At 32.8% G+C, this 11,808-nt stretch overlaps 1 protein-coding gene across 1 annotated transcript in view; it reads left to right on the forward strand.

Moving 5' to 3' along the window:
• Positions 1-893: 893 nt before the first annotated feature.
• The window catches only part of LOC145265296 (S-crystallin SL20-1-like), a 12,063-nt gene continuing 1,148 nt past the window's right edge, over positions 894-11,808 (forward strand). The window contains exons 1-6 of the mRNA XM_080121073.1: positions 894-940; positions 2,829-3,190; positions 6,451-6,546; positions 6,749-6,864; positions 8,413-8,466; positions 11,001-11,108. Of these exons, the coding sequence (XP_079977199.1) occupies positions 894-940; positions 2,829-3,190; positions 6,451-6,546; positions 6,749-6,864; positions 8,413-8,466; positions 11,001-11,108 (783 nt within the window). The remainder of the gene's footprint in view (positions 941-2,828; positions 3,191-6,450; positions 6,547-6,748; positions 6,865-8,412; positions 8,467-11,000; positions 11,109-11,808) is intronic.

An 11,808-nucleotide genomic window follows, 5' to 3' on the forward strand; every position in this document is an offset into this window, starting at 1 on the left:
TTAAAAATATTCGAAAAGTATTTAGAAGATATTCAAAAGTAGTTGAAATGTATTCAAAAGATATTCGAAATATATTCGAATGTATTCGAAAATATTCCAAAGTATTCGAAATGTATTCGAAATATTTAAAAAGGCTTTCTGAAAAGTATTTGAAAGGTATTCGATGATATGTGAAAGTATTTGCAAGGTATTTGAAAAGTAGTTTAAAGATATACCAAAAGTATTCGAAAAGTATTTAAAATATAGTAAACATATTTGAGAGTATAACAAAATTATTTGAAAGTATTGAAAAGAATATTCGAAAAGCAGTATAAAGTATTCGAAAGTATTAGAAAGTATTTTAAAGGAATTTGATAGATATTCGAAAATATTCGAAAAAATATTCAGAAGTATTCGAAAGTTTACGAAAGGTATTAGAAAGTATTTGTAAGTATCTGAAATATTGAAAAATTATTGGAATGTATTCAAATAGTATTATTAAAGTATTAGAAAACTATTCTAAAGTATTTTTTATGTATTCGAAAGAATTTAAAAAGTATCTGAAAGTATTCGAAACGTATACGCAAAATAATAGAGAGCATTCGAACGTTGTTCAAAAGTTATTCAAAAGTTTTTGAAAGGTATTTGTAAAGTGTTCGAAAGGTATTTGAACGTATGAGAGACGCTCAAAGGTGCAATGAGATGCAAGCTAACCGCACCCGGAAACAGACACTGGAAATAGTAGCGGTGAGCCGAACAACAGGCGTAGAAAAAGAAAAAGAAAAATAACAGTTGTAAACGAAAAAAGGAAGAAAAAGGAAAGACAGAAAAGAAGATAAGATCATAGCTTAACGTTAAATTGACCATGACAGCCCGGCGCCGCTCGCTGAGCCCGTGGGTGGCGGAGGATACCAATGAAATTCCAATGTACAACACGATCATTGTCGACTGCCTCTGGGCGGTAAGTGACCCCTATTGAAAAGACACGTGTCCTTTGTGGAATTGGATTCAGCTGTTTTTATGTTCTCTCAAAAATAATTAAGTAAGACATTTCTGTTTTTACGACATGTCAAGTTCCATTAGGCCCGCGCCGGCCGAGATTGAGAACGCGCAAATGCCAACAGAGGAAGAGAGACAGCTCCTTTTTTGGGTATAGGCCGCCTGGCGAAGATTTGACGGACAGCGAGCGCTTAATTCTGATTGGCCAACGACCCGAAACGAATAAAAGTATATGAAATGTACTGGGAAGACACTAAAAGTATTTGAAACGTACTGGGAAGACATTAAAAGTATTTGAAATGTACTAGGAAGACATTAAAAGTATTTGAAATATACTAGGAAGACATTAAAAGTATTTGAAATGTACTGGGAAGACATTAAAAGTATTTTAAATGTACTAGGAAGACATTAAAAGTATTTGAAATGTACTGGGAAGACATTAAAAATATTTGAAATGTACTAGGAAGACATTAAAAGTATTTGAAATGTACTGGGAAGACATTAAAAGTATTTGAAATGTACTAGGAAGACATTAAAAGTCTATGAAATATACTAGGAAGACATTAAAAGTATTTGAAACGTACTGGGAAGACATTAAAAGTATTTGAAATGTACTAGGAAGACATTAAAAGTTTATGAAATGTACTGGGAAGACATTAAAATTATTTGAAACGTACTGGGAAGACATTAAAAGTATTTGAAACGTACTGGGAAGACATTAAAAGTATTTGAAATGTAATAGGAAGACATTAAAAGTCTATGAAATGTACTGGGAAGACATTAAAAGTATTTGAAACGTACTGGGAAGACATTAAAAGTATTTGAAATATACTAGGAAGACATTAAAGTCTATGAAATGTACTGGGAAGACATTAAAAGTCTATGAAATGTACTAGGAAGACATTAAAAGTATTTGAAATGTATTAGGAAGACATATAAAGCGCAAATGAATGTGTTACACACATGACTCGCGAGCAACAGAGAAAGATCTGTCCTTAAACATGGTCATACAACGACAGAGTACTTCGTGTTTGACATGGCAGAATCTTTTTAAGCACGTTGGAGTACAAGAAGATTTTTGAGCAAGAGTAAAGCGTTATGATGGAAGTACCTGTAAATGAATGTTAGTTGTTTTTCTTGAAACAAAATGAGTCGAATTCTTTCCTTGTCTTTGTTTCCTTGCGGCTGTCTGCCTACAACGTACGGGTCCCGATTGTTGACAGGTTAATGACTAGAAAATTTTTACTGATGATTTAAACCGAAGTGAACCAATTTCTTCACAATTAAAATGGCGACGGTTACCAAATTTGAATATCTTTAGGGTTACTTTTTTTTAGTAATTAATTACGAATTGCTAATAAAATAAATGTCTATGAATTTAAACAAAGTTTTAAAAACGGAATAAAAAAAGTAATGGTTTTAAATGTTAACAATTATTTGTCATATAGATAATTCGTTTTATTATATATTTGAATTCATTCCGGTTTGTTTTCACAGTTATTTGCCAAGAAATGTCCATAAATCTTTCGTTTTCCGAACTAAAACGATCATTGAAAATATTATTAAAATGTTTTCTTACAGTTACAAAGGGATGGTGAAAAATAGTTTAATTCTCTGAACTAAAACTTTCATTCAATATTTTATTTACGTGTTTTTTCTTTTCAATTAGTTTCTACTTTCCACCGGAAGTGAACATCTCCTTTTGTTTCATTAATCACGAAACGCAAATAAAAGATTGTCTCTTGGTTGAAACAAAAGCAAGAAAACAGAATAAAAAGAAAATTGTTTTTAAGTGTACGAATTTTTTATATCATCTGCGCCATTCTTTGATTTTCTTTGCATTCTTACAGTTGCGAAAGTGCAAAGGTAATTAAGTCCACTCAGCTAAAAAGACAGAATAGCCGTCCTTGGACAGGTAAGCGTCGTTTACCTGTTAATTACGGCGAACAAATTGATTTACTTGCGAGTATAAATACGAGCCTGCTTTTAGTCTTGAGCGTCAGAGACAACTTACAGTCACTCAAAGAACAACTCCTAGTTCTCTTTTTTGGTAGCGCACCAGCCGAAAACCACCCAACCATGCCTAACTACACCCTCCATTACTTCAATGGCCGCGGACGTGCCGAGATCCTTCGTATGATGATGGCCATGGCTGGCGTCAAATACATGGACAAGAGATACGAATTCTCTGACTGGGATCGTTGCAGGAATGGTAAAAAAAAACTTAAATTATCTTTTAAACACAGAACACCGCCCGGTGTTGCCCGGTCACAAAATACGCTTAAATATATTTTCATTCGTGCGGATTTAGTATTTATTACCATAAAGTAAATTCTTTATTGATTATTATATTCTTCCCAATATATAGTAGTGGTTTCCAAAGTTTAAAATAATTTGACTTGTGTGAGATCAGCAAAAATCGCAACCAAAACATATACTAGTCCATATACATGTAAATACTTGTTTAGTCGACTTATGCCTGCCGAGTTCTAATTCTTACACTTTGAACCCTTACCAGCAAAACCGAATGAAACCTCTTTCGACAGATCTTAATTCCTTAAGTTTTAAGTCTGCACATCAATATTTACAGAGTACGTTTATTTTATTGCGAACTATTATTTATTATATATATATATATATATATATATATATATATATATATATATATATATATATATATACTAGCAAAAGTACCCGTCGTTCACTGGGTTCAAAAACAGCCTGCAGAAAATGGACTCTGATTTATGAAAGTATGATAGGTTATGAAAAGGAAGGGTTGTAAATTTGGGTTTAATTTGGGGGGTATCAAAACCAAAGCAAAATACGATGAAAGTAAAAATAAAATAGATAAACCCCATAATTCATTATGCTATACCTGTTCACACTGAAACACTTATCAGACACAGGAATGGGTATGTTTGATCTGGCAGAACAGTGGTTCATTAAAATTGTGGGGTCTACGATCGCGCCTCGTCCACAAATTATAGGGTTTATCTATTTAATTTTTTAATTTCATCATATTTTGCTTTGGTTTTGATACCCCCACATTCGAAGCTATATCTTTACAACCCTTCCTTTTATAACCGATCATACTTTCATAAATCAGATTCCATTTTCTGTGGTTTGTTTTTAAACCTAGTCATACGACGGGTACTTTTGCTAGTATATATATATATATATATATATATATATATATATATATATATATATATATATAGTAATTTATAAAATATATATGGCGATTAAGCTACACTGAATATTCGGCGTTTCATATATATATATAGTAATTTATAAAATATATATGGCGATTAAGCTACACTGAATATTCGGCGTTTCATATATATATATATAGTAATTTATAAAATATATATGGCGATTAAGCTACACTGAATATTCGGCGTTTCATATATATATATATAGTAATTTATAAAATATATATGGCGATTAAGCTACACTGAATATTCGGCGTTTCATCCACTATAGGATTCGTCGAAACGTCGAATATTCAGTGTAGCTTAATCGCCATATATATTTTATAAATTTCTAACTAGCTCTACCTACGTATTAAGCACTTTTGAAGTAAATACTTAAAGTTTACGCATAAATCTATACTTTCGTATATTAATTTTATATTAGTAAATGAAGTAGTTATATATATATATATATATATATATATATATATATATGTGTGTGTGTGTGTGTGTATGTGTGTGTGTGTGTGTGATACCAAAACTGAACTAATCAACGATTTTCCTCCTGTATTAAAGTAGATTCTAAAATATTTCTCAGTTTCAGAATTGTGTTATCTTTTTGAATCGTTCTGATCAGTTGATTCATTTTTTTAACAACTTTCACCGTCTTTTCTGAACGTGTTATTTTATCCTCTAGTGATCTATTACTTGCTTCCTATGTTTCAGCTTGTTTAACTCGTTCATTTGCTGTTTCCATACGACATTATAATACAGCTTCCGATTCCAGTTGCTTCTTTCCAAGAACTGCAAACTTATTGAACTGTTCTACTGTTGACTGGTTTTTCTTCCTGCCTATAACTTTGATCTTTTCAAGATTACAGAAAATAGGCATCGTCTGTCTTTCCGATAAGCATATTTTGTTCTTATAAATTCCTTACATAAACTGGCTTCGCGTCTTGTCTGGAGTGATTTCCATGTAAAAAAAAACAATATTATTACATTTAAAATCCAATTGATAATTGTCGACTGGTGCCAAAGTATTTTGTAGCAACGTCATTTACTTTTTTTTAGACTTGCAGATTTTCCTTGCAATTAACTACCCTGTAAGTTATTATGCTTATTTCTCATATTCCAAAAATCACGTACATTGATCCAAAAATTATTTATGCATATTTGTCATATTCCAGAAAATCACGTAGATTTCACTGTATTGCTCTTCCATACAGCATTATTATACAGCTTCCGATTTCCGTGGATTTTTTCCAAGAACTGAAGCCTGTTGGGACTCTCTTCATGCTGAGAGTTTTCCTTTTGTCGATAATTTTTGTTCAAGATTACAGGCAAGAACTGCAGGCTGTTGGAACTCTCTTCCTGCTGACTGTTGTCCTCCTGCCTATAACTTGGATCTCTGGAAGATTTCAGACAATAGGCATCGTCTGTCTTTACGATAAGCATGTTTTGTTTTTGTTTTCAAGATTACAGACAATAAGCATTTTCTGTCTTTCCCGATAATCATATTTTGTTCTTGTAAATTCCTTACATAAACTGGCTTCACGTCTTGTCTGGAGTGATTTCCATAGAAAATACTGATATTATTACAATTGATAAAACAAATTGTCGCTAATTGTCGATTGGTACCAAAAATGTGGTCATAATATTTTGTAGCAACTTTATTTACATTTTTTGTCACTTGCAGATTTTCCTTGCAATTAACTACCCCGTAATTTATCATGCTTATTCATTATATTCCAAAAATTCACGTACATTGATCAAAAAAATTATTAATGCATATTTGTCATATTCCGAAAATCACGTAAATTTGACTGTAGTAGTGCTCTTCCATACAGCATTATTATTATACAGCTTCCGATTCCCGTAGCTTCTTTCCAAGAACTGCAGGCTGTTGGAACTCTCTTCCTGCTGACTGTTTTCCTCCTGCCTATAACTTTGATCTCTGGAAGATTTCAGACAATCGGCATCGTCTGTCTTTACTGTAAGCATGTTTCGTTTTTGTTAATTCCTTATATAAAGTGGCTTCACATGTCGTCTGGAAAGATTTCCGTAAAAATGATAAATAAATTATTTACAGTAAAATGAAGTTAACGAATACTGCTAATCACCGTTTAACGCTAAAGTTGATGTCATAATACGAACCCTTGTTTGTTTGTTTTTTTTGTTTGTTTGTTTGTTTTTTGTTTGTTTTTTTGTTTTTTTGTTTGTTTTTGTTTTTTTGTTTGTTTTTTGTACAAACCTTATTCATTTACTTTTTTGTCTCTTGCAGATTTCCCTTGCAATTACCTCCCCTGTATGCAGATGGACAATGGCGACATGATGCCTGAGACCATGGCCATTTGCAGGTACTTGGCCCGCGAATACAGTGAGTATCTTATATGACCATAGTAAACAAGTCCGGATATTTTCTTAAGATTAATACAATATTAAAAATAAAGCCTTTTAAAGCAAACCTTTAAAACAAAATCATTATAGGCTATACGGAATAACTAAAAAAAATAATTAAATTGTAGTTTTTAAATTGCATTGCTTTTTTGATAGTAACTTTATCGTTTTCATCTCAACAGACTTCTACCCCAAGAGCCCCATGGACATGTTTAGGTGTGACTACATCAGCGATTGCTTCTATGAAATCATGCACGATTATATGAGATACTTCCACTGGAGGAACGGACGTTTCAGGGTGAGTACGATATATTTAGATGTCATTAATTGCTGATATTTTGAAGGATATTAATTGTTCATGTACGGGATAGATACTCGTGTCGGCTGCGGAGTGTATAACCTCACTATACACGACATGACTCTCACGCCGTGACGTCATCATCTCGATTAATTCACATGTACGACATATACCGCTTCTTTTAAATAGAGGTTTTATAGGTTGAAGACAGTTAAGGGTGCGTTTTTTTTAATATTTGAATTAACTACACATATTTAACTTAAACAAATAAATTTAGTTGACGACTTATTATTTTCACGTATTTCGTAAACTTTAGCCCCGCTTTAGTTAATTATTATATTACAAATGATTTACCTAGCAATTTCTAAGTAACCACACAAATTTTATTAGTAGACAAGAATTTATTTGAAAAGTGAATAGTGCCAGCTATTCCATTTGTTATCTAGAGCCATGAATTACCTTCTATATTACGTTAGGGTGAGTTTCATTGATGCTTGAATGAGGTACACATATTAAACTAACACGAAATAATTTAGTTGATACTATTTGTAGCAGAATTAGCAGTAACCAAAATGAGAAATAGAGAGCTTACCTCGGATACGTCTGTTTTGGGCTGAGCGAAAGAGAGAGTTCCAAGATGGCGTCCATGGGCTTTTATTAGCGTTTATCCAATGTAATTATCGTTGAATCACGTCTGCTCTCGCGCGATTATGCAAATATGTAGTTCTCGGCCGCTATAAAGGCAGGACACTGGAAAGGAGACGGGGCGTTCTGCAAACTGTGTGTAGGTGATTCTGGCGAGTAGATTGTGCTTGTTACGACCCACGTGTCTGCGAGAAGCGAGTTTTTGTTCCGTCTGTTTTTAGTTGTATTTTTTTTGTTTGTTTTGCCTACTACATTTTTGTTTATTATAATACTAGAAAGACACCCGCATAAATATTATGTTTTCATTAATACAGAAAACCATAATACAGAAACTGAGATATGTGCACGCGAATATGCTGCTTTTTCTAAACAGTTCACTTCTTGTAAGTAAAAAAAAAAAAAACACGAGCTGAGATTGACACGAAAATTTTTTTCAAAAAATCTTATTCTTAACATAAAAAAGCTTTCATGTTTCTCGATCGCGCATGCGCAGTTGTGAAACAGTTGACAAACAGATAAATAAAAATCCGATGACCCCCACGTACAAATTTGCTCGTTCTGACCCCTTAGCAGTACTTTTTTCCGAATGAAAATGGATTAAAAAGTTTTCCCCACGTCTGAATATTCTATATGCCCAATTTCATGTTCAAAACATCGAAAAAAAACGTGAAAGTTAACATTCATCGACTGATTTTTGTTTCTTGAAATCTTTCCTATTTGATAGCATTGTCTCTTTTTTTTATTGCCCAGTTTCCGGCTCCTTATGTAAATTGCCGGAAGATGCCGACGAAAAAAAACAAGATGCGAATACGAAAAAATGTTACTTTCACCTTTTTTTATTCTTTTTTTATTCTTTTTTTTATTCGTTTTTTTTTTATTCTTTGTTTTTATTCTTTTTTTTAGTACAACATGAACGATTACGGTTTCGGTGGTGAAGGCAACTGCAGCAACTACGACGTAAGTAACTTCTTACTTGGAGAAATATGAATTAATATCGAAATATAGAAGATCTAAAAAAAAAATAAACGTTTCGCCCAGCTGTTGTGCGACCGTTATCAAGAAGATAAAGTGACCATAAACAAAATCTCTATTTTAGGAAAATATATATTTTGCATAACAGATGTAAATTAATGTGAGGAAGGAAGACATACAGATACGCACGCACATACACATATGCAGGAAATATATTTATCTAGATAAATAGATAGATAGATAGATAGATAGATAGATAGATAGATTATAAGGTCATCTCGTCAGCGTCAGACAAGGTCAAACTATTTGCAAAAACCTTTGCAGCTAATTCTACCCTATGCGACGAAGGCCATCAACTCCCCATATTTCCTCCTATAACACAGAACAAGCTAGGTAACATACAAATATCCGTGCATGAGGTCGACAAGCTAATCAAGAACCTAGATTCCAGTAAAGCAACTGGCCCAGATGGCATCCCAATCATAGTGTTAAAAAAGCTTCAACCAGAACTTGCTCCCATACTTACGAAACTATTTAAGCGCTGCCTAAAGGAGAAGTGCTTTCCGACTCTCTGGAAGACCTCATCAGTTTGCCCTGTATTTAAGAATTTAGGTGATAAGTCATCTCCCTCTCAGTACAGACCAATAAGTCTCCTGTGTGTTATGAGTAAGTTGCTGGAATCCATATTAAATAGAGAAATAGTCAACCACCTCAGCAGAAATAACCTTCTTAGTGACACACAATATGGTTTCCGCTCTGCAAGATCTACCGCGGATGTGCTGACGGTTATATCCCACAGGATTAGTGAATCTCTTGACAAAGGCTTCCTTTCTAGGGCAATTGCTCTTGACATATCAAAGTCCTTCGACAAGGTATGGCATAAGGGTCTACTTCACAAGATTTCCAGCTATGGTATAACTGGAAATGTTTTCTCAATCATTAAATCATTTCTCTCCGATAGGCTCATAAGAGTAGTGGTAGATGGACAAAAATCGGAGGCCTGCAATATAAATGCTGGAGTCCCTCAGGGGTCAATCCTGGGCCCAACTCTCTTCCTGATCTACATCAATGACCTCCCTAAACACATACTTAAATCATTCGTTGACATCTATGCTGATGACACGACCATCTACGGCAACACATCAAAGGCTGTAAATGACAAAGTTCTCTCTGATTCTCTCTCCTCTGATCTCGAGCGCGTGGTTCAGTGGGGGAAGATGTGGCTGGTTACCTTTAATGCATCCAAAACCAAACTCCTATCCTTATATCATCAACGCTCTGATCCTCAGCTGGCATCAATTGTGATGGATGGCTCTCGTCTGGGTGAGGCCCGGTGTTTTGACAAGCTTCTGGGTTTGACCAACCACCACCAACAACAACAACAACAACAATAATAATAATAACAATAATAATAATAAAATTAATAGCAGTAAGAGAAATAAAAATCAAATAGTAAAAATAATAACAATAGTGATTATAAGAATAGTAAAAATAATAACAATAGTAATTATAAGAATACTAATAATATTACCACTACTACTACTGTAAATACTACTACTACTACTACTACTACTAATAATAATAATAATAATAATAATAATAATAATAATACAAACTGGACACAAAAACGGCTACAGATGCAAATCACAAAGAAACATCTACAGATGCAAATCACAAAGAAACATCTACAGATGCAAATCACAAAGAAACATCACATGGCATCATGAAAATGGAAATCGTATAATTGTAATTGTCATCATAAATAGGCACTACACCAAATAATAAGGGTCAATGAGGATGGAAAGACTGAGCAGAGAAAGCACTAGCCAGACCTCCGCTGATTCGTGAACTATGAAACTTTAACGAATTGTTTTGTTTTGTTTTGTTTTTACTTTTGAAGGATTGTTTTTTCTACGCGCTGATGAAACCCAGTTGTGCAAAATTATAATTAATGACCTATTATTGGTTTGTATTCCAATACTGGGGACTGAAACAAATTTATGCAAGATGTTAATAAAAAGACAAACATTTTGAAAATGAGTAAATTTTTATGTACCTATTTTTTAACGTAGTATCTTTTAAAAATAATACATACGCACACACACACACGCATATATATATATATATATATATATATATATATATATATATATATATATATATATATATATATATATATTGATTTAAATACCAAATATGTAGTTTTTAATCACTGAGTGTAATTAAAAGAAAAGAAAAAATATGATAATAAGAAAATTAAGGGATTTTTCGTAAACAAACTTTGAAAAAATTTTGTTTTTCATAAATGTCTCGTCTGTATTAACGATGAAGAAACGGCTATGATTTTAAAGAAAAAATCAAATCATTAAAAAAAATCGATTGCTAAGATGAAGGGAACCAGTGTGAATATCTCTCTGTCTTTCTCTCTCTCTCTCTCTCTCTCTCTCTCTCTCTCTCTCTCTCTCTCTCTCTCTCTCTCCCTTCCTCTCAGGTCAATCATGTTTTCTTTACATTTACAGAACTACATGAAATGGAGATACATGAACACCTTCAACCGCGTGATGCCCTTCATGGAGAGGACCTTGTGCATGCGCAATGGTGGAAGCCAATTCTTCATGGGTGACCAGGTAAGATGTAAATCTGTGTTGAACATAATTTAGAGCTCATACAAACACACACACACACATATATATATATATATATATATATATATATATATATATATATATATATATATTTCTGTGGAAATATATTTTATTTCCTTACTAGCTGAAGTACCCGGCGTTGCCAAGTTGTATTTGATATATTTGAATGTTCCATCCTCATACATAATTATCTGATTTCCGACAAAAAGTAATTGTCAAAAAATATTTATAAGAAATTAAAAACGAAAAGTTTTATTTTCCAAGCCTGTAAATATATATTTTAATTCCGCCTGCCGTAAAAATACGTTCAAATATATTTAAAATCATGTAGATATTCGTATTTATTAATACAAAGACATGCTGGCAAAAGATTTTTAAAAATGACTTAATACCATCAGCTACAATCGAAACCAAAATATTGCGTGTTCCAACCGCGTTCTCCACCTATGTTAATATCGAGACAAAAATAATGAAGTTTAAATATTAACACACTTGAAAACATGAATTTTTTGTGATCATGCGCAGAAAGAAATATAAACATGTCGGCTTGTTAAAAAAAAAGAACATGTCGGATTTCAACATGACGATATATGTCTGGGTGCTTTATTCATCAACCCTAAAAAAATATTACTAGTTGTAAACGATCCTTGGTGTATAATTACTATTTTCTGTAAATTCTCTA

This window comes from Euprymna scolopes, chromosome 40 (assembly GCF_053919585.1).
Source record: "Euprymna scolopes isolate OS-2025 chromosome 40, ASM5391958v1, whole genome shotgun sequence".
NCBI classification, from domain to species: Eukaryota; Metazoa; Mollusca; class Cephalopoda; order Sepiida; family Sepiolidae; genus Euprymna; species Euprymna scolopes.